The 24,307-nt window shown below is 38.7% G+C and overlaps 1 protein-coding gene across 3 annotated transcripts in view; it reads right to left on the bottom strand.

Moving 5' to 3' along the window:
* Cep83 (centrosomal protein 83) overlaps positions 1-24,307 on the bottom strand; it is a 110,719-nt gene that overhangs the window by 36,152 nt on the left and 50,260 nt on the right. For all 3 annotated transcript variants that reach the window (XM_032911614.1, XM_032911613.1, XM_032911615.1), the window contains 5 exons: positions 22,271-22,402; positions 14,525-14,639; positions 13,201-13,345; positions 12,943-13,092; positions 27-102 (listed from right to left, as the gene is read on the bottom strand). In XM_032911614.1, coding sequence (XP_032767505.1) covers positions 27-102; positions 12,943-13,092; positions 13,201-13,345; positions 14,525-14,639; positions 22,271-22,402 — 618 coding nt within the window. The remainder of the gene's footprint in view (positions 1-26; positions 103-12,942; positions 13,093-13,200; positions 13,346-14,524; positions 14,640-22,270; positions 22,403-24,307) is intronic.

The raw sequence follows: 24,307 nt of genomic DNA, 5'->3' as shown, positions 1-24,307 counted from the left end.
AAAAGCAAACTGCATTGCAATCATACCTGTTTCAGTTCAGAATTTTCAAGTTTTTCTTTCTCTGCTTTTTCGGTATTCACAATTTGTTGTTGAAGTTTTAACCTGAAAACCATAACCAAGCAAAGAAATTATGAATCAATAATTCATTTATTTCACTGAACTGCGCAATCGTTCTACAGAATGGTTGTTTGGCAATAGGCACTGCACGATATATAATCCTAAATATTTAGACTCCTGGCAGCAATATTATATTCACATAAAACAAGATGAATGACAGCATTGGCAACAGACACGGAGTGTGGAAGAGCGGCCGCTCTACGATGGGACCTGGAGGATTCTACATGGGGACACCAAGAGCAATGCTTTGCTGGTGTTGGGTTTCTGTTTGGTTTGGTTTTTGGGACAGGGTTTTGTATGTAGTCTTGACTGTCCTGGAACTCACTCTGTAGACCAGGCTGGCCTCGGACTCAGAGATCTGCCTGCCTCTGCCTCCTACGTGCTGAAATTAAAGGTGTAGTACCCTGCTAGTAGTAAGGGTTTAGTAAACACAGAGAACAGCTTTTACACCCTGGCCTTCAGTGCTGCTGTTCAGAATGTGTGCTTACAGCATCAGAAACTAATTTAGAAACCACTTCTAATCTATACAGCTTACAGATTCTACAAATTACTACTCTGCTTTCAATTTGCAAGGTTATATATATATATATATATATAAAGAATAGGAGCTAGTACAGAATACTATCCTGCATCCTATAAAACACCTGGCAACTTTTCATCCTTGAGCTAAATGGACGTCAAATGCAATTTGCAATGGTCAGCCACACCTTAGGTGACATCAACTACTCTATAGAAAAGCATCGTACTAGTTAGTTTGGGACCATGACACCCTCACATTTTTCCTTTAAATTATTTAGATTAACTTTTAAATGAAATATTTTTTAAAGGGATTGAAAAGATGGCTTACTGGTTAAGAGCACTTGCTGCTCTTACAGATGGCCTGGCTTTGGCTCCTGAATGTTGGTCTACAACATCTGGAATTCTAGTTCCCTCTTCTCACCTTGGCAGGCACAGGCACACACATTACATGTGTGTAAATGTAAGCAAAATGAATTAAAATTTAATTGATTACCTTCTCCAATACTTTATCTCAAACCAAACAAACAATGTTTAGCCTGCCTTACCTGTCCAGTTAGAATGCATTCATTAGGGCTACAACACTCAAAGAGCACAGACCTGTGCTTTAAACATAGTTAAGATTTCAATAAATGTTTGTTACTGACTCCTAATCTATGTAAATCCTGAATCTGACTCTGGATGGCTGTGATGAACACAAAGCAATGTGGGAACCCCTGCAATTACCTTCCTGCTTCTTAAGAGGTTTACATATCATAACCAGGCCAGAAACACAGATCTAAAGGGAAGACCCAGTCTCCCTTGTTCTTCACAATCAGGCACAATCTTATTTCATTAATTCCAGTTATATTTTTACTCTTTCAATTGTGTGTGTGTGTGTGTGTGTGTGTGTGTGTGTGTGTGTGTGTGTGTGTGTGTGTGTACACATGTCACAGCAAGTATGACAACCATGGAACTTCCACCAAGTAGATATGAGGGATTGAATTTAGGTCCTCAGGCTTGGCCGCAAGCACCCTTGTCTACTGCGCCATCTCACTGTCCCCTGCTTTCTCAATGCTGTGCTCATTTGCTCCATTAAATAGTTATCTTTTTGCCTTCAGATTTTTCTTTCATGTTAGCCCATCTTGACCTCCAACTTATTATGCAGTCACAAGATGGCTATAAACTTCTGATCCTCCTGTCTCCACTTCTGCACAGGCCAGTGCATCACTACACCTGGTTTTAGGTACTGCTCAAAAACCTATTCCAGGGCTTCACACATGCTAGGCAAGCATAGTACCACTCTACATACCTAGCCCCTTTCTATTAAATGTTCATGATGAAATTGTGAGAGTTCAGATTATATGGTAGGTTAGGGTCAGAATAAGAAAACTTAGGCTCTAAATGTATCTCACTGAGGTCAAGAATTTGGATAAACTATCAATAAGTAAGAAAGAAAACCCCTAAACTCAAGGTTGTGGAATGATTGATAATAAATGACACAGATAAGAATAAAAACAACAATGCCTTACATAAAGAGGCTGAGGGTGAAGAGGCAATGTGAGAGTGTATAATTACCAGAGAGGACAGACGATGTTGTGGCCTGCAGGCCCTTCTCCGGTGCACATGACTAAGACAGCACCAGTTTAGAATCTAAAACTGATTTGAGATTTCTTTCCCTTCCAGGAGAAAATTAGTCCATGCTTTAAAATAACTATTTTAAGCTATTTATTCTAGAAGATAATAGACTTTAACATAAAATTAGTGTATAAGTACTATGAAGGTTTAAAAACAACACCAATGGTTTTAAATCACAGTGACAAAAGAATTCAAGAAAAGTAGGAACCGTTTCAAAAGACAAATTGTGAAGTAAAATGTATGTCTCTTGATTATTATAGGCTTTAAAGATTTAAGATGTGTCACAAGTCAAAAAGAGTCTTATAAAATGGAAAGTACAAAATAAATGAAATTAATTTTTATTAGGGGGTTAATGATGGCTATGTAGAGAGGCAGAATTTGAATTGGCTGTAAAGGGAAATGTAAGTGTCTAAAACAAAGAAACTAAATATATACTGTAGGTGAAGCGTATAAATCAAACACGACCTTAACCAAACACGATTAAGAGCACTCTTCATCTTGGAAACTAAGGGTTACTTTCTATTGGTGTGATAAGCACCATGACAAAGCCAACTTGGGGACCAAAGAGTTTATTTTAGCTTACAGTGTATACAGTCCACTATCCAGGGAAGTCAGGGCAAGAACTCAAGAAACTAATGCAGAGGCCATGGAGGATCAATGCTCACTGCCTTACTCTTCACAGCTTGCTCACCCTGCTTTCTAATAGCACCCAGGACCACCCGCCCACAGGAGGCACCACTCTCTACAAGTTGAGCCCACCCACATCAATCATTAATCAGGAAAATGCCCCACAGGTTGGCCCAGGGACCAGTCTGGTGTGGGCAGTTTCTCAGTTGAGGTTCTTTCTTCTGGAATGATTTTAGTTTGTATTGAGATGAGGGGCGGGGAAGGGGGAAACTAACCAGGACAAAAGGCAAGTTGGCAGAGAAGAAAGGGCTACCTTCCAGTGTCTTCAGTGAGAGTAAAACAACTAAAGGAAGATGATTACATCTTGGAAGTGAATGGGTCTAAGAGAAGACAAAGAATGGACAGGCCTATGGGATGATAAAATAGACTCGACAATGGATGAAGGAGGATGCAGTGAGCTACATAGCTAAACATGGAGAGTCCAACAGTACGGATGATTAATGGAAAGAGAGGGACACAGGGGCAGTTTGAGCAAGACACCAGAGACTCTGTGACTGCTGAAAAATTACCTAGTAGACTATAACAGGGAACGGAAACTGGGGATAAATGATATGCAACAAATGCCAAAAGAAAAACCATTTCAACCAAACTCGGTGAAATCTGAAAACAAGAATAGAGATAGCACTGCCTATCACCCCGGCTATCTGTTGTTGGAAGGGAAAAGAAGGAATCATTTCCACTTCAAGGGGCTGGAGGCTGTATGCAGGCTGGAGATTGTATGCCCTCTCAGAATTCAGTGAGAGACTTTAAAATGTTGAATTGCGAAAATTCTCTGGTAGTAGAATAAAGGAGGCTACGTCAGACTGCTGTTCAAGAGAGCTTTGCTGGGGTGTACCTCAGTGTGATAGCGCAAGACCTAAGGTTAAATGCCCAGCACCGGGGAGGGCGTGGAAAGGAAGAGCAAGGGAGACAGGGAGGGGAGGGGAACCTGAGGGAGGAGTAGGGGGAGAGAAAGGAGGTTAATAAACTGGTAGTAAGAGATTAGGAAGTGAAGGATAAGTTAGAGAACGATAAACTATAATTATACTTTACATATAACCATGGAAGCAGAAAGAGGAAGTAGGATGGAGGGCCAAGCTATACTCGAGAATTCAGCTGTAGAAGAGCTGAACTGGAAGACGGAACTGTTTCAAATCCCTGTCAACTTTGGTGACCGAATCTAGGGTTACTATGTCATGCAGCTGATATGCTATTTGATCTCTCAACAGATATTTACTAAGTGATCATAAGTATTGAGCCTAATTTTAACTGTTATGGAAACATTAAAAATAAAGACAGAGGCCCTGCTCTTAACAGTTCAACAGTTCTATCTGATAAGACGATCACTGGTGATGGAAATTATCTGAAAGTTTCAATTGGAAAAAGTCCTAGCCTCATGCTGCTACTGAGTGCCATGTAGACAGTATAAACGAGGAACTGGGATTTTAGTTAATTTAAACTCAGATTTAAATAGTTCTGTGTGAGCAGCACTACCATATTCAGTGGCAATGGATCTTGCCTTTATATGATGTTTATATGTCCATTAGCAAGGGAAAGCAGGTAGTGGGACAAGCAAGAAAAGCAGTCTATGATTCCTCCTCAGGAGGACAGAGCCCTGAATATCATCTTTCTAAAGCAAGTGTCCTGTTCTCAAGTGCTGGAAACTGACTGGCCATTGTTTACTAATATAAATATCCGGAAAAGACACGAGGCCACTGAAGCAAAGCATTGCTAGAGAATCATGATACAACCAATACATCAGTCAGGGCACACAACAGGATACAACATGATACAACTAACACCCATCAGTCAAAGCGCGCAACAGGATACAACATGATACAACCAACACCCATCAGTCAAAGCACGCAACAGGATACAACATGATACAACCCACACATCAGTCAAAGCACGCAACAGGATACAACATGATACAACCCACACATCAGTCAAAGCACACAACAGGATACAACATGATACAACCCACACATCAGTCAAAGCACACAACAGGATACAACATGATACAACCCACACATCAGTCAAAGCACACAACAGGATACAACCAATACACATCAGTCAAAGCACGCAACAGGGATCTCTGCACCTCTCAGATGCTCTCACACGCCTTTGCCTGTCACTTACTCAGCAGTCCAGACTGTAAAGGAACTGGTTTAAAAGTCTGATCATACTTCCTGATAAGGCGATACACAACAGATAATTCTCAAAATATAAATGGAAAATAGGGCATATTGAATGATTTTCAAAAGGTTCAATATCCACCTATGGGCAAGCCAAATAAACAACAAAGCAATGATGTCAAACTGGAAAAGATTAAGTTAGGCAAAAGACAGATTATTTTAGAAGATATCACTACAGACAATTCTCTTAAACGTCTAAGCCTGTTCCTTTACTAGTCACTGCTTTAATTTCTTCTATTCGCTTCTGATATCAAAACACACATTTCCTCTCTATCACTGCAGACAAGTGGGCACATACCCTGGCTTAGCTAGTGTCTCATTCCTCTTGAAACACCAAGAGGCCCAAAGATGAGCATATGAACCACATGCAAACCACTTTCTAGATTTTCCAAACTAGAACTGGCAAGTAACTGCCCTTTTTACATCTACATTTGAACATACAGTGCTTGCCTGACAGAGAAAACAACAGAAAATAAGCCAACAAGGAAAAAGGGAAGAGGAGGAAGAATAATAAGAAGTAAATAAATTCTATCCGCTCATAGTTTAGTTGTAGATTTTTTTGTGTCCAAGAAAAAAAACAAACAAAACAGTGAAATCCTTATCCTTTCTACAAGTTATGTGGAAACAAAGTCTCCTTAATTTGAGTAAGACTGATGCTGTTAAGGAAAGTTGACTATACACTTAGCCTTCTGTAATTTTTACATGGTTAAATTTACAGGTAACTAAACTTAACAAACTGAATAAATACATGGTACATCAGTCTTCTAAAATAGAAAGTGAGTATACGTGCACAGTCAAGCACACATACACAAGCACTTGTCTATGCAAACACACGAGAAGGCCAGGCATTGGCACTGTGATGTCTTCAATTGCTTCTCCATCTTATTTTTTGAGGTAGGGTCTTTCACTGAACCATGAAGTTGCTTGTATGGGGTTTTTACCTGGTGCTATGGATCCAAGCTCAGGTCCTCATGCTAGTGTGGCAAACGCTTTACCCACTGAGTCATCACCTAGCCGTAACAAAATAACTTACAAAACATTATTCTTTGCTGTATTACCGATTAGTGGTGAATAAGCACCTTCAAGAAAACAAAACACTAGCACATAATAACAAGGCACCTCTAAGGCACACCTTGATGTCTAGCAGATCAGCTACTCACCATAGGGTCATTTTTAAATAATGGATTTTTTAACATTATTTACACTTTTTCCTGTCAGGACCCACTTTTTCCACTTTTTAGTCTCTGACCTACCATTAGATGCTACTGAGTAGAAGCTACACTAACATTTACTTTAGTGAAAAATAAACATAGACTTAGGAGATGTGATTAAATTTATAAATCAGTAAATCAGACATGACATCAATTATACAACATTCCGAAGGGAAAGAACTGTACAATCTTGAGAAGTTCTCCTTCTATCAAATATTATGTGTTCAACATGTCCTTATTTTAAAATGTCTGGGGTCAATCACACATGATAAATAAATGATCTGGAGAAAGTCAAGAAGAATAAAAAACAAATTCTCAAAAGTGAGTGGTGAAATAATAATTTATGTTATTGACAAGTTAAAGATAAAAACTGATTTGTATTTCATTAAATGTTGCCAAATAAAATAAAACAAGAACTATGGGTCAAGTACACTATTGTGGTAACAACAAGATGTAAACATTTTATCACTGTGGCTATGGAAGCTGAAAGCCAGAGGAGTAGATGTGCATTCAAACAGAAAGCATTCTAAATGGCCTGAGACCACGACACAGTCAAACACACGGGTTTGTCCCTGGGAGGGTAGAGATCAGAAGTCTCAGAGACACTGTCTTGAACAGTTAGGTAACAGACGAACCTAAACGCAAAAGATGAGCAAGACTGGCACTTAAGTCCATCACAGATTTATGATTGTAGAATCAGCCACCTCAGCAGGCAGAGGCAGGTGGATGTCTATGACTTGGAGTCCAGCCTGGTGCATAGAGAGCATTCCAGGACAGCCAGGGTTACACAGAAAAACCCCGTCTCAAAAAAACAAGACAAAAAACAAAACCAAAAAAAAAAAAAAAGAAAAGAAAAGAAAAGAAAAAAGAAAACCCCAGAGGCTAGACTATATAACTACATGTTGTATAGAAACTGTATTTTACAAAAAGAAAATAATGCAGAAAATTTAGAAAGTTGACAAAAATGCACCAGACAACATGTATAAAACATGCATAGTAATAACATCAGTAAAATATAAGTGAAGCACAAAAAAGGTGTATTTTGTAATAAATCAACAGAATATAACTTGTAAGTATAGTCCAAATAGCACAGCGGCCATCTTTATGGAGCAGAACTACAAAAAGTCATAGCAGAGACCATCCTAGTAGTCAGACATTAATACTGACTATTTCATAGAGATCAAATGAACAAATAACAAGTACAAAGAAAATCTAAATTTCCTAACATAAATGTGTCAAGTCTTACCTGACTTGCAATAGATTAGCTTTAGGTTTTCAACTTTACGATGACGTGAAGGTAGTATGTATTCAGTAGAAACTGTACCTCGAATTTCAAATCTTGGCTTGTCCCCAGGCTGGCAGTACACAGTGTGACGTGCTCTCACACAGAGCCAGGGCAGCCCGGGTGGGCATGAGGCTGGGTGATACTGATAAATGCATTGTCAGCAAAGAGGGGTCGATTGCTCTGCAGCCCACATGGAAGAGCAACTGCACTCACCGACCTCCACACGTGGTTAGCATGGACCCACGACAACTGACTGTCATGGTTGGCAGACCCACGACAACTGACTGTACATGGCTGGCAGACCCACAACAACTGACTGTACATGGCTGTACATGGCTGGCAGACCCACGACAACTGACTGTACATGGCTGGCAGACCCACAACAACTGACTGTACATGGTTGGCAGACCCACGACAACTGACTGTACATGGCTGGCAGACCCACGACAACTGACTGTACATGGTTGGCAGACCCACGACAACTGACTGTACATGGCTGGCAGACCCACGACAACTGACTGTACAGTTGGGCAAGAGACAAATGTGCTGACCATTTTGTGCAAATTGTGACACAATCACCTCGAGGTTAAGACAAATGGCAGAAACTGCCTACAAAGGTAATTGCTGGAGCTGGACGGATAGCTACGTGGTTAAGAACATTTGTGGCTCTTGCAAAGGACCCACTTTCAATTCCCAGCAGCCATATGGTGGCTCACAGTCACCTGTAACTCCAGTTCCAGCATATGTTAACACCCTCTTCTAAGCTGAGGCATGTGTGTACACACACACGCACGCACGCACACACAAAGTGAATGTCTCTGAACCTAGTACTGGCCTTGACATGTGACAGCACAAATGAAAATTAATGTGTTGCATAAAGTAGAAATATTCTCTGATCACAATGATGTGAAAAACAAAATTAATGATAAAATAGTAAAAGAGAACCAAGAAGAAAATTCTTTGTTAGTCAAAAAAATTTTTTTAATCTCTCTTAAGGCATAGGATTAAGGTCAATTAAGTCAACTATTTCTACTGTACCAGTGAATAATTAAACATTTTAAAAAGTATTCCTTTAATAGTATTAAAGTCTTAGACATAACATTTTTGCCTCGATATATGTACAGGTAACACATGTGTGCTTGGTGCCCAAGAAAGTCAGGAGAGGTCAGTGGATCCCTTGAAATAGATCCCTATGAACCATCTGTAATTGAACCTGGGTCCTTTGCAAGAATGACATGTCCAACTGTCATGCTGTCTCTCCTGCCCTAAAGCTAATTTCTTAGTCAATGAAGAAACTCCCCTCAGCCTGGCACTGAAGCAAGGGTGCCTACCATCTACACTCCTACCCAATGTTACATTGATAACTGCCAGTGCAACTAGATAAAACAACTGGGAGTCTAAAAATTGGTAAAGAACTAAAATCATCTCAACTTCTAAATGAAGTAACTGAGAGTAAAATTAACTCAAACTATTTAGTATACTGACAGAATATAAAATTAACCTATAAAATTTATTGTATGTAAATATTAGCAGCTAGAAGACAAAAACAATGGAAAATACTTACAACAAGGATTAAATTCTTAGAAAAAAATTAACTTTCAGAGAGAAGGGGAGAAAAAGAGCTCACAAGTGAACCATCAAGATGGCTTAGTCACTAAAGGTGCACATGCTTTTAAGAAGGGGCAGAAAGATTCTGTTCTCAGATGCGACACTACAAAGTCAGTTCTCGCAAAGCTAAATTAATGCAGCTGCAAGGACGCCATGGAGTAGGAAAAACCAATAATGTCTCCTTACTTGGCCAGCAACTGTACTGACAGAATCAGTCCACTAATTTGAAAATCTAGAGCCTTCTTAAAATTTGCAATTTGCAGAGGAAGATTCCGATCGTTCATAAGTTAATTTAATTGTACTGCACCTCTTCCAACAGTAACAGCCAAGGTTTCGCTGCAGGTTGCTCTGTACATGACCAAGCGGGACTGTGTACACAGTGCAGGAACCAGAGTGGGTAAATGTAATCTGTCCCCCAAACATGGGATCTGCACCTTGATTACTGACTGTTGCTTCTGAACCAAAAGGGGCAAAAAAATAGGTAGTTACTGTTGTTCCTTTTTTGGTTGAAATCACTTCCAGGAATTTTCAGAACCAGTGCCTATTCTTTTTCAAGTTATTATTTTACTTCTGTATGATAATTTACTTTTGGGAGATAGATAGTAAAGCCCTGGACATACACACATAGATAGCTGTGGAGCTAGGGTTTGTGAGGACCCCTATAATCCTGGTACTCAGGAAGCTCAGGCAAGTGGATCATGAGGTCAAAGGATACACAGAAAAGAGAAGAGTTCACACAGGGCTGGAAGAGAGAGCTCAGTAGTTAAGAACATTAGTTAGCTACAGTTCCAGGAGGCCCAGCATCAATTCCCAGCACCTACATTTTGGCTTATAACCATCTGTAACTCCAGTTTTATGGGATCCAAAACCTTCTGACCTTCACAGGTACCAGGCACACATGTACAGATACATATGCAGATAAAAACATAAAATAAAAACAAACCTTAAGAATAAGAAACTTCAAGAGGCCAGAAACCAGTGAATGGATATATTTAATGTACTTTAAAAATTAAAAAGTTCAACTAAAAATCCTATATCCAACAAAACCATTCTTTTAAAGTGTTTATTTTATAATAAAGTTCATTTTAAAATTTACAAAAATGAGAAAAATTCCAAATAAAGATGAGAGAGTTTGTTGCCATAAGATCTAAGCAAAAGAAACCTTCCAGGGTTGTTAACTAGGTAAATGAAGCATAAATTAGCTAGTAACTAATATGCACGCAAAAAAAAAAAAAAATAAAAGCAGCAGTAACAATAGATATATACACAATTATACAAACTACTATTGTAACAGTATTTGTAAGTACAGTTACTAATGGTTTAAGAGACTAATACTTTAAAATTAGTTTTAAAATCTGGTAGTTGGTAACATTGGCTACAATTTCTTCTAGTTAACCTAAGAAATTGATTCACTGGGGAAAACTCAGTTTGGAGTTATATAGTGCACAGATTATAATTTTTGGCATGAACAACAAAAAGGGGTGTGGACAAAAATGAAAAGGAACAGTTTGTTTATGACTTTGCAATTTTGCAATTAGCTGATTTTTTTTAAAAAGGAAAAAAACTAACACAAAGAGGACAGTATTTGAAAAGAACAAGGGGGAAAATGAAATTTAAAGACAGAAAAATCACAAGATAATCAAAGTCTTTCTCTGATCAGTAATTACTTTATAAATGGAAACACATTAAAGGTGCCAATCAAAAGACAGGCATTCATAGAATAGAAAACAGTAAGGTTTGCCCAAATCTGCCTACGAGGCATTCACTGTAAACCCGAGGTACCAAGGAACTGAAAGAAAAAAGAAAAAAGAAAGCATGGGAAAATTAACCCCATACAGACAATAACCAGGCAATTTACCAACAATGAACAAAACAGACTAAACCATAAGCTTAGAGTAGACATGAAGGACATTATAAAGTGAAAGGTCCAATATGCTAGAAATGTAACAATTAAAAACATTTTGATGTGAAATGGACCTTCAAAATACAGACAGCTGGTCTGAGGAGACGGCTGAGGGGGTAAAGTGTCTGCTGCACCAGCATGAGGACCTGAGTTTCTATTTCTAGAAAACATGCAGAAAGCAGACTATATAGCAACACACTTCTGCAGTTGCAGTGCTGGGAGGCAGAGACAGGAGCATCCTGGAGTTCAATGGCCAGACTGCTTAGCTTGAACACCTAGCTCCAAGTTCAATAAGGCCTTCACCTTAAAAAAAATACGGTAGACAACAACATAAGGAGATACCTCAATGTCAGACTGTGGCCACCCATATGTATGAGATCTCACAGAATTAAGGGGAGAATCTGTTACAAAACAACAGGGATTTCAATGTTCTATTTTCAACACAGAAAGAACGGGCGCCTCCCTGAAAGGAACTAAATGCAAGTCATTCCTAGTTCTAACAGATAATCCCAGACTGAGATTTTGTTTCTATACCACTCCTCTATTACTCTCCAAGAAAAAAAAACAAAAACAAAACAAAACAAAAAACCAAAGCACCTTAGAGAGCTCGCTAATTACAGACCCAGAGCAAGGAAGGCCAAAGCAAAGTCTAGCTCAGTGGTCTTCATCCTGTGGGTCACAGTCCCTTTGGGACTGAATGTCACTTTCACAGGGCTGGCCTAAAACCATCAGAAAACACAGATACTTAATATTACAATTCACAACAGTAGCAAGATTACAGTTAGGAAGTAGCAGTGAAAATAATCTTATGGTTGGGGATCACCACAACATGAGGAACTGTATTAAAATGTCAAAGCACTAGGATCGTGGAGAACTGCGGTCCTGATGCTATGATTTCTATGATGCTAGAACATAGGGAAATCCAGATGCAGAAGAGATCCAAAGTCAAACATGAGGTGAAGCTTGGGAAGACAGGGAGAAAGGATTGTAGGAACCAGAAGGGTCAAGACACCATAAGAAATTCCGCAATATCAACCAGCAGCCTGAGCACACAGGCACTCAGAGACTGAATTGCCAACCAGGGAGCCTGCATGGCACTGACCTAGGCCCTCCACATGCTACAGTTGTGTAGTTTGATCTTCTTGTGGGACTCCTAGCAGTGGGAGAAGGGGCTGACTCTGACTCTGTTGCCTGCCTTTGGGACCTTTCCCCTGACTGGAAAGAAGAGGAGGTACCTTGATTTATCATGGCTGGTTGATATCCAGAAGCCGGCCCTTCTCTGAAGAGAAGCAGACAAGTAAATTGGGGGTGGGTATGTAGGGACCATTTTTGGGATATATAAATAAAATAAAATAATTAATTAAAAACAAAATAGGAAAAGCCTCAGTAAGTGGCAGGAGCTTCAAATCTGAGATAGTTTGCGTGTAAAAGCACAGTGCACTTCACAGAAGAAAATAAGAATCTACTAGAATTTACAAAATGGAAGGTACTCAGAATCCCAAATAATGAATGAGCAAGAGATGAGGAAAATACATGAGGAAATTTCAACTGAGAAACACAAGTAGAACTGCAGAGGCAGGAATGAGGAAGGATGCTAAAGGTAGCAGAAAAACGTCTACTGAGAATGGTTAGTCTCAAGGCACAGCGAAGGCAGGTGAAGATCACTTACTAAAGAGTGAAAAATCATTTTAGAGTGGACTAACGAATCAAAATGAAGTAAAATAGGTTTGATTTATTGTCTGATTTGAAATGCTAACTTCTTTGTCTTGATTATAACAGTTTACACCACTGTGTCCCCAAACCATCTTAAAATAAGAAGGTCACCTAATGCTCTGCAGTTCCCTCCGGGCTGCCTCCTCTGCCGCCTGGGAGGCCCGCAGCTTCTCTTCACACTGATCCTTTTCCGACTGCCTCCAGACATCATGCTCCACTTTCATTTTCTCTAAGTCTGATAATCTGTTCTCAAGTTCTAGCCTAAAACAACAGATGATAATTACGTTAGCAGAACTACAATAAAGATGATCTGAGAATACAATGTTTTTGCAAAGAAGTTTAACACAAACTATGGGACTAAGTGCTTACTTTTCATCTTGCAAGACCACAAGTTTCTGGTAACCTTCTTCCTTGGCAGCTTGTACTTTACGTATTAATTCACGATCTTTTTCCACCAAGAGCACTTTGTGGTGTTCAACAGTCGACTTGAGAATTTCATTGTCTGACTGCAGTCCTAGTGTATTTTTAAAAGAAAAAGAAACTGTATTCAACATTAACATGAAGTTTACAATTGACCCCAGGAAAAGGACAGGTTGTGAGTGTCCTTCCCCAACCGTGACTTGTGGACACATTCTGAGGTCCTTACAGAACATCAGTGCATCAGTACTTTACCAAAGTAACTGAGAAACAAAGTAAAACTTGGACATAATGTTATTGTCACTTTTCAAGCAAATATACACAAATCTTTCAAATAGTTTATACACCCTTGTTTCTTTGACTTTTGGGGGACAGAGATCAGCTGAGATGAATGCCCAAACAGGGTTACTCACGTGACTTGCTACAGGGGTTCTGGAGCTACAGCCCCAGGATACGATCATAAACTAGATGGTAATGGTAAATTTGATCAAACCGAGTCTTTCAAAAAACCTAGGATTCTAGAACATATGCTACATTACTAACAAAAATAAAAATAATCACACTTTCAAGCTTATTGAAAGAATTCTCAAATCTTAGTATAAATATTTCAGAAATAACTACAGAAAATGTATATGTAACCTTTAAAAACACAATATAGCAATAGATCCCAAGCTCTCACACTTAAAAATTACTCTCAACTCTAATAATACATAGAACATAGAAATAATCAAAATAATCATTAATAAAAATCAACTCTACAGGAAACAACAGAGGTCAACTCAAGCACAGTACAACTGGAGGGTAGATTTTGAAAGTATTTAAGAAAGACACAACCTCTGAGAAACTTTGATGAGCCATTGCAAGACTAAAAATGGACTAAAACTGAGCCCACCTTGAACAAGGACTCTGTAACTAACCTAGGATTTATAACAAATCAAACAAAACTGTGACTGACTCAGCTCCTCACATGCTTTAGCTTAACCACAGATGACTAAGAACATTTAAAATTATAAACACATGAAGGACAAGCTCACATTTCCAATGTCTCTTTCATTCACACAGTAACCAAGAATTATTATATAAACATAAGTCAGTTCATTAAAGAAAAATCACAGAATGTACAAATCATTCAACATAATAAAAATAGTCCCTAATACTCTACGATTAAAATTTTATTAAGACAGAGGATATGGAAAAGAACTCAGGCTGTTCTACTTTAATAATTGGAATTTAGACCTGAAAATAACAGAGAAAGACATGGGAGATTATAGATTACCATCCAGTTCACTTTGGATCTTATTCCTCTCTCGCTCTAGCTCACTCTTCGCTCTTGCAGCCTCCAGTTTGACGTCAGTTATTTCGAGCTTGTTTGCATGTTTAAGCTCTTTCACCTGTTGGTCATTAGAAACTGCAATTACTATTTATTGGGTCCTGTTCTTGTCACTCAGTTCATACCTAAAAGTACAGGCAGAGATGAGAATAATCTGGAAGCAAAGGGTGTCAGAACCTGCAACAAGTAGTATCCCAGGGCCCAGGACGGCACGAGTCCAACAGACACCAAACAAAAGTTATCCTTTACCAGGGCTTAACCTTGCCTTAAACATTTTAACTGTACATATCTAATATCTACTGACAATTCAGAACATTTCACAGGAAAGTACTGAAATTGTCCTTTTAAAAAGGAAAAAGGGCTGGGCACAGTGGCACACTCCTCTACCGACTACTCAGAAGGCAGAGGCAGGCAGATCTCTGTAAGTTCAGATCCTCAAGGCTACCTGACTGAATCTAATTTCAGAAAACAACAAAAAGGTGGGGAAAGGGGCAAAGGCATTCCAGGTGGTAGGAACTGCATCTAAAATCTTAATTAGGAATGACATCACATAGTCTGCTCTTCAAACAATGAGCTATCCCTTTATTGTTAAAGCATAGGAAGGCTTAAAATCTGTCAGGGAGTAAAGTCACTGTTTCCAAGTTACCATAGCTACGATGAACTGATGACCAAGGAGAACAGAGGCAATTTCTCACACTTCCCTGTCACGGGCCATCACCAAGAAGTCAGGACAGACTCTCACATAGGGCAGGACCTGGAGGCAGGAGCTGATGAAGACCCATGGAGGGTGCTGCTCACTGGCTTGCTCCTTACGGCTTGTTCAGCCTGCTTTCTCCAAGAACGGAGGACCACCAGCCCAGAGATGGCGTCCTCAAAAACACTGGGCCCTCCTCCATAAACAATTAAGAAAATGCCCTACAGGCTTGCCTGTAGCCTGATCTTATGAAGATATTTTCTTAATTGAGGTTTCCTCCTCTCAGATGACTTTAGCTTGTGTCAAGTTGACAAAAAGCTATCCAGCACACCGCTCAAAATAGCTGCTTAGCTATTTAGGGTAGAATAATTAACTTTGTAAAGCTAATTTTGAAATGAGTTAGGTTAAGAAATAAAAGCAAAGAAATCAGCTCACAGCAAAAGAATTAATGAAAGAGACCTCAGAAGGACAGGCTGAACTTGGAGACTAAGTGTGTCTGCGTGTGTGTGTACAAGTGAGGTAGAAGGGAAGGTGGAGAGCAAAGCACATAAACAAAGTCTACTTCCTCTAATGCCCCAGACAAATGTGAACTATTTTCAATACCTTTGATAAAACTAATCCATCACATATCATTTTTAGTCTAAATAGTCCTAGCAAATAATTCTAGTTTATAAGTAGTATTCCTTCATCCAACAAATATTTACTAAATACCCATAATGTGTAAGATACAATTCTAGGAGCCGGGAATATAGTAGCAAATAAAGTTTTGTCTTTCCAATCATTCACACTATTAACATTTCCAAAAACTTTTAAAATTATGTGCAAAGGCAGTAAGAAGGCTTTAACCAACAGATGTATAGCAAAGTTTAAGACTGCAGAATCGGCGAATAAAACTACGACGTACACAGGTAAAGCATAATGTGGGGCAGTAGGAAAGGATAAGCTATGAAAGCCCCACAACAAACAAAGATGAGAGGCAAACACACATCGGTAAGGGTCCAAGAGCCGAAAAGGATCATCCACAGACACGAGGTTTTAATAGTAGAAGTTTTGTCTGCAAACGGTACTGAAAACTTTGCAAGGAATGTTTCATGCAAAATATGCATCTCAAGAAAGCATGTGCTTTACTCTTTACAGTCCTAATCCCAATAGAGATCCTTCCAAATCAGTTTACATAGTACTAAATGATAGAGAATAGCAACCTGTAGCTGGCGTCTCTCTAATACTTAAAATTTTTTACTATGCCATAATTTTAAGGACAACTGACAAGGACATTAAAATGTTGAGAAAATATAATATTAAAATAATTACAGTGTACTCAAGTTAATAAAAAAATAATTACAGTGACATATAATATACACTAATTGCAAAACATTGAGAGTGACACAAAAGTTCACTAAACCACACTGTAATTGCTTTTAATGAGATAACAAATAAATTTTATAGAATATCGATTAGGTTCATGGTAACCTAAAGAAAAACGACATAACAACCTAGTTTCACTAAAATTAGGCTGGAAGGCTGGGGCAGTCAGCAAGGCGCTTGCAGCACAGCACCCCGTGAAAAGCTAGCACGGCAGGGTGCAGCTGGAATCCAGTGTTAGGAGGCAGAGTCAGACAGATCCCTGAAGCTGGCTAGCTGCCTGGCCAATCTATCTTCAGGATCAGTGAAAGACTGTCTCAGATAATTACACGAAGGACACTGGAGGGGTTGCTCAGTAGTTAAGAGCATGGGCTGCAGCTCTAAAGACCCAGGCTCGGTTCCCAGACCGCGGTGGCAGTTATAAGCTGCCTCTGAGCATCTGTGGGCATCAGGCACACATGATGTACAGAGACATACATGCAAGCAAAACCTCCAGGGTTGGGGATTTAGCTCAGTGGTAGAGCGCTTGCCTAGCAAGCACAAGGCCCTGGGTTCGGTCCCCAGCTCCGAAAAAAAAAGAACCAAAAAAAACAAAACAAAACAAAAAAAAAAAAAAAAAAAAGCAAGCAAAACCTCCATACGCAGAGACATAAACTTTTAAATTTTTAATTCTTTAGAAAGTTAATTATAAAATATGATAGACAATATCCTCTTTCTGATCCTCACAGGCACAAGGCAAAAATATGTCACACATCACATATACATGCAGAGAAAACATTCATGTATACAAAACAAGAAAAATCAAATGTGCTGAAACAAATCAAAAAACTGAGAAAATAATGTTCAAGGAAAACAATACAGTTTTTAAACTGTGTTACACCAGAAGCTCTGGCTACAAACTCCAGAGATGATACTTACATTCTGGCTTTTTCTAAATTATAAGATGGTATAACTTCCTTAACTAATAAAGACACCTTAACATCAACCTCTGGGTTCTACACATGTGTACATTCATGAGAAAGATGTACATATAACATTCAGACACACACACACACACACACACACACACACACACACACACACACGGGCAGGTACCAGGTTTACTTATATTATTTTCTTTTTTTATAAATTTATAGGTCTTAAGTTTTTCCTTGGAGCCATATTTCTATGTTCTTAAAATAATGGATTTACTTAGAGCCAGTAATTGTTAACTTTTCAAAATGTGTTTTATTTCTAAAATATAAAGATACTATAAAGTATATTAAAAACATGAAGGTGGGTGATGAAGTTAGCTTAATGAGTAAACTGTCTGCCTTACGAGCTTAAGACCTGCGTGTGGATCCCCAGGCCTATGTTAAAAATCACGTGGCATGCCAGCAATCCCGGAGCTGAGGAGGTAGAGACAGACCGATCGCCAAATCAGCTGTGGCTAGGAAGCGTGTCTCAGAAAATAAGGTGGCAAACAGCTGCAGAAGATACCCAATCACGACCTTTGCCCTCCACTCCGGCATGCACAAAAATGAACAGATCAAATATCTGTAGAGCCGTGACCATCATACCCTGTGCTCAGGATCCCAAACACCTTAGAAACCTAAACTTCCAGAGCTCCATGGCCTCGTCAGCCTTCCACCAAGCTAAGCCACTGTCTTAACAGACTCTGCCAGAGGCTGGCCTTTATACTGTGCTTTGCATTATGCTTTTGACATTACAGAAGGAAACATTCAGCTACCCAAGACTAAAACAGAACTTTAAATGGTGGTATTAGGTATTTAATAAATGCTCAAAATCTATAAACTGAGAGGGGGCTGGTGTCTGCTGCTTTTCCAGAGAACCCACATGGCATTTCACAGCTGTTAACTCCACATCTGGTGGAATCCAATAGCCTCTTTCTGACCTCCATGGGCACAAGGCACAAACATGGCACACATACATACATACATACATACAGACAGACAGACAGACAGACAGACAAAACACTCATACATGTAAAACTCAAAAACTTTAAAACAAAACAAAGAGCTGAAAAAACAATATATTACGAGAGACAATACACATTTTTAAACTGTTACACCAGAAGCTCTGGCTATAAACTCCACAGAGATGATACTTACATTCTGGCTTTCTCTACATTATGAGATGGTGTAACTTCCTTAAAGAGATGAATCATAGTTCTGAGGAATGTTTTCTGTAACTTAGATTTCTAAAGACTGAAAACCTCATGAAGTAACTTACTGTTCTTCACTGGATAGAAATATCATTAAGGACATCATTTTCAGGCCAATTATGATAAGACCTTTCATCTGAGCCACTGGTACTGGCACAGCTTTGTTCTAAAGCTCACATTTACAAATTTAAATAACGTAGTTAAACACACCCCAGGTGTTCCTCTGCACTGCAAACAGCCATTTGCTAGGACTGCAAAATGTTGATGAAAATTTCAAGTTGCAAAGAAAACTGTGACACACATGTTAGAAATATTTTAAAAACTATCCTTCTTGCAATCCTTTTACATAAAAAATTTCAGATGAAACTTGCTTTGTCTAAAGTTGAGGGACATACTGAATACTCCATTTATATGCAAACTACTTCAAGTGTGCCTTAAAAAACATGGGCAATTCTCAGCAGAGTGCTAATAAACAGGCATAGAGGAACAATACCGAACTGCTGTTTTCCCTCAGTGGAATAAGACTATTTATTCTCTAACCTGACAAAGAAAGAACAATAATGAAGTGTATATGTGCAGAACACAGAGAAAGGGTCAGCACACAGGAGAGCCAGAGGATTGGAAAACATTGTGGTGCAACATCCCCTCAATCCCTCTCTTACCCCAAGACATAGAAGCCACCAATGAAGCCCAGCACATCCAATGTCCCACTGCTACATTTACAGTTCCAGTCATCAGGAACCCAGGCAGACCACTCAGGTTTAAACAATGTACTGTAAATACTGAATACTCAATCCTGTTGAACAAAACTGAAAACAATCTATAAAGGACTTGAAGAAAAACTTGAGAATTCCCTATATCCTGAATTTACTACTTTGTGTTTTATATGTTTAGTTGGAGGGGGAGGTGCTGTTAAAATTTTGCTAAATTCTTATCATGTAGACATTTAATTTCTATCTGCTGACACAAGTCAGGTAGAAAGCCACATCACTAACTGATTTCTAGTGGGGTTTATACTATAGAAAGTTGGAAGAATTGTTAGTGATCAACGGAAAAGGTGTTTGTTGCACTTAGGAAATTGGATCCCAATGAAATAAACAGAATGTTAAAGACATGAAATAGCATGCCTCAGGTTACACAGTTACTGATCAGTCACAAAATTATACACACACACACACACACACACACACACACACACACACATTTTCTTTATATTCTTTATTTTCTTATTTAAGGCTACACTAAATGAGTTAGGATTCAAAATATGTTCAAAGCCCATGATCTCTCCTTTGTATTTCATTACCTAGTCCAGAACGGCATAATTTCTAAACATAAGCTAAATTTAAACCTATAAACTAATAGTATCTAAAATTAAATACCTTAATAACTATGGTTGGGAATGTAATTCATTGGTAGAGTGCTTGGCCAGCACACACAGAAGCATAACTTCCACTACTAATTCCACAAAAAGGGAGGTGGGGAGAAGAAGAGAAGAAAAATATTAATTATTTTTGAAAATTTTATTTGCAGCTGGGTGCAGTGGTGCACACCTTTAATCCCTATACTGGGGAGGCAGAGGCAGGTAGACCTCTGTGAGTTTAGGGCCAGTCTGGTCTACACTGTGAGTTCCAGGATGACAAGAAAAAGACTAAGATAAAGGGATTGTTACATGGCTACAGTGAAAACAAAGAGTATGAACACCTATACAAAACACCTATCAACAGGAGGGTGGAAAGAATTCTAAAGGAAGGAAGTTCTTGCCTCCAATTATATACCCACTGATGACTCTACCAGGCTCCAGTGGACAATTCCAATCCATGTGTCCCACAGATGACCCTGGTTAAACTAAATGGGTCACAAAACAAAATCCAAAGTCAAGATTCCAAGAAAGGGACTGGCAGAGATAGGGGGTGGGGTAGAGATGAGAGGAAGATAAATGAGGGTAGAGGGACAGAATACTCACATATATAAAATTGTCAAATAACAAAATTAATCCATTTAAAAGGGAAAAAGGACAATAGACTGTAGTCTAACTTCACAGTAAGAAATACCTTTCCAGTGGAACCATAACACTTAGGCTGTGGTGACCTTGTCTCTTCTCATAGTCTATACACCGCACACAAGCCATCTCAAGAAATTCTTGGCCAACAAATATATAATGGCTAGACAGTGTCTTTAGTTAAAGCACATACATTTCTACTAGGCCACAGTGAATAAGTGGGTTTTTTTTTTTTAACCTGTGAGCCATCCTAGATTTTTAACTGTGATTTTACGTAACCCCTCTGACGAACATAAAATGACTGCCCTGATTTGGAAACCAATCTTATTTTCAAGATCTTACGAAGGTCCACAGCTGAAAACAACAGTGTGTTAGGGAATATTTGTTAGAATTTATGACATGTACTTTGTATATAATACCTCATTTAATTTTTCCACAATTCTACATATATGTTTATGGAAGTACATACCAAAGTTTCAAAGAAGAAATACCAAAGTCAGAGCTAATTAAACAAAAAAACCTTACATTCAGTCTGCCTGACTACAAAGCGTTCTTCCATAAAATACTTTCCTCATTTGAGAAAAAAACGTTATGACATAAAGATGACCTAACAGTCAAGTTACATTTTTAAGGATAAGGATTTTATAAGCAAATCACGGTGTTAAAATTACTGGACAAATATTAACAAGAATCTACTATGTGAGTGTGCTTTCCCAGAGGCTAAAAGTTCTGTAGTGAAAAGCAATGTTTGCTATCATGGAGCTGACATTCAGTTACAGGACAAACTGGTAAGGAGAGACTTTAAAAAGAACAAAAACAAACAGGGGCTAGGGAAATGTCTCAGTGGTCAAGACCACTTGATGTTTGTGCAAAAATTCAGAACCTATACAGCGGTAAACAGCTATCTGTAATTCTAGTCAAGGGGGTCTTAGGCCCTCTTCTGGCTTCCTTGAGAACCAGACACACATGCAAAGCAACACATAGACGCAGGCACACATACAAAATAAATAATAAATATATATATATATATATATGTATGTATATTGATAGGAGAAGGGGGAAGAGAGGAAATACTATTTTACTTATAGAGGAGAGGAAATACTATTTTACTATTTGAAGACAGGGGAGTCAGGCCTCTTTTAGGTTCCCACTACAGAAAGGGAGGAAGCAAGGTATGTAACTATGTGGGGGAAGCTCATGGAAAGCAGAGTCCCCAGGGAGAGTGAGCTCTTTCTAAGAACGTCAGTGAGGGAGCAGTGAGGCGATAGGAAGGAAGCCTGATGCCGATGGCTGAGGAAGACCTGAAGGTGCTCTGCATGTGTAGAAAACACAGAAACCAGCTGGAAATCATCCCAGTTAAAAGATAAAATGACAGGTCAAAAAGGTTTCAACACAGAGATTATTTGAACACCAAATTTCTTTATCCCTGTGCAGTTGCAAGCTCTCCTGATGAAGCAAAGGACAGCAACTCACCTGACTGGTCAGCGTGCTTATTTCTCGGTCAGCTTTATGCAATTTACTAATTAAACAGGTGTTTTGTTCGTTGCTTGATTGTAGCTCTTTTTCTAGGCGTTCAGCCTGTAGTTTAGCTGACTGCTTTTCAGCCTTTCAAGACAAAAGATTTTAAAATATATTCATAATCTTTCATATAATATTAAAAATAAGCATTATCTAAAATGCCTGTGCCAGCAAACACAAAAATTAATTATTCAAAACTTAAACAACACTAACATGTTCTGAAGTAAGTTTTCTTACATGGACCTGTAGAACTCAAATTCATTTCCTCTAGGAGAGAAAGTACCTGCATACCTTAATGTAGGAATGCTGACATAATTCTAACATTTTTTAGACTTTCTAGCTATGCAAGAGTATTTTAGAAAGTAGACACGAAGGCTTACAATGCCCACAGAGTGGATAAGGTGCTTGCTACCAAGCCTGACAATCTCACTTGGATCCCCAGGCCCCACATGGTGGAAGGCAAGCACCAAGTCTCAGTAGCTGTTCTGACTGCTGCACATGTGCGTGGTACACAGGCCTCACACCTGTGTATGTGCACGCAAGAGAAATGAACATAAAACAGTGGAAAATCCACAATCAATGGAGATATTTTTTTTTTTAAACCAAAGGAAGGGACAGACAAATTCTCAACTGTCCTGGAGCCTTCTGAAGTACAGGCAAAGAGGCTTCTGACCTTACCACTCAATTAAGTCAGTAAATTGCCATAAATTTCCTCAAAGTGATACTCAAAGTACTCTTACCAGAGAGGAAAAACTAAAAGCTTAGAAACATTTCTACTGACAATAAATAAAATGAGTGTTTCTGAACTTACAGGATAAACTTCAGGTTTATGTTTTCTATGCATGTTTACTTTATTAAAAAAGGACTTTATTCAGAAAATAAGTCAGAGAACAATTATTTTCTTCAAATATAAAATGGTATTTTTTGTGTACAACAAGAGCCGTGAAATACTAGAGAAAAATATTATTTGTTGCATGTATATGTCTTTCATTCCATCTGACAGATGATAAAAATTAAATACGGGCTCTTCTGAAAAATGTCCCAAATGAGCCATCTGTCTTTTGTCATCACTCAGCTTACCCAGAAAATATTCACTCTAGACGACCTTGGTCAAACTTCACACTGGGACAGACACTATATTCAACTGCAACCTTCCCCTCACTCTGTCACCGTGCCAATATATTAAGGAGTGCAAACTGGCAACCTGCACTCTCTTACTGTAAGCTGGCTTAAGTCTGATGTTCAATGACTCTAACCAGCTTAATTCTGGAGATCAACAAGGACTGGCATAGACTTCACCCTCCCCACCCCACCACCCAAAGTGACTTCTATTCTTCAAAACTTACTAACATATTCCATGGACCAGCTGATCACCTCATCGTCATTTTGTATTTTGAAATTGAATATTAATTACAAACCATGTGCCTACAATTTCCTTCCAGATCAACCATTTCATAACTATCTCAAAGGAGGAAAAACAAACTGACCAGAATAAATGAAAACAAAAAGTAGTATCTGCTCCATCTTAGGCCCCAGAAACTAAGAGGCTTGTCTGAGTACAACGGAGGCCTGGGTGAGTTTCCAGAAGTCCCAGTGTGGCTCTGTTTTCTTCTCTAATGAGCTCAGGGAAAGAATTCAGTAAAGACCTGGATGCATCAGTAGTCAGCTAACTTTATCACTTTGGCTAGAGAGCTGTTTTACATATAATATGTCTACTCAAATAGAATTTATGACTTGAAGGTTTTAAATTCTAGTGTAAGAAGTTTATAATTTCAAAATAATTATTCTTTGTTTTTAGATGACTCTAGTCTTGAAAATTTAAGGGATATTTTTATATTCTATTCTGTGACATTTTAAACGTTAAAGCATTTCACTCAGATGGTGACTCCCAAAGAATGAGTCTATGTAGACATAAAGGTAGAAAGAAGCACAGCCAATCACACCTCTCTTCTTTGCACACACACTTGGGAGGACACGAATGCGTCAGCATTA

This window comes from Rattus rattus, chromosome 1 (genome assembly GCF_011064425.1).
Source record: "Rattus rattus isolate New Zealand chromosome 1, Rrattus_CSIRO_v1, whole genome shotgun sequence".
NCBI lineage: Eukaryota > Metazoa > Chordata > Mammalia > Rodentia > Muridae > Rattus > Rattus rattus.
The sequence above is the reverse complement of the archived record's forward strand: the minus strand, read 5'-3'. Positions and strand labels throughout refer to the sequence as shown.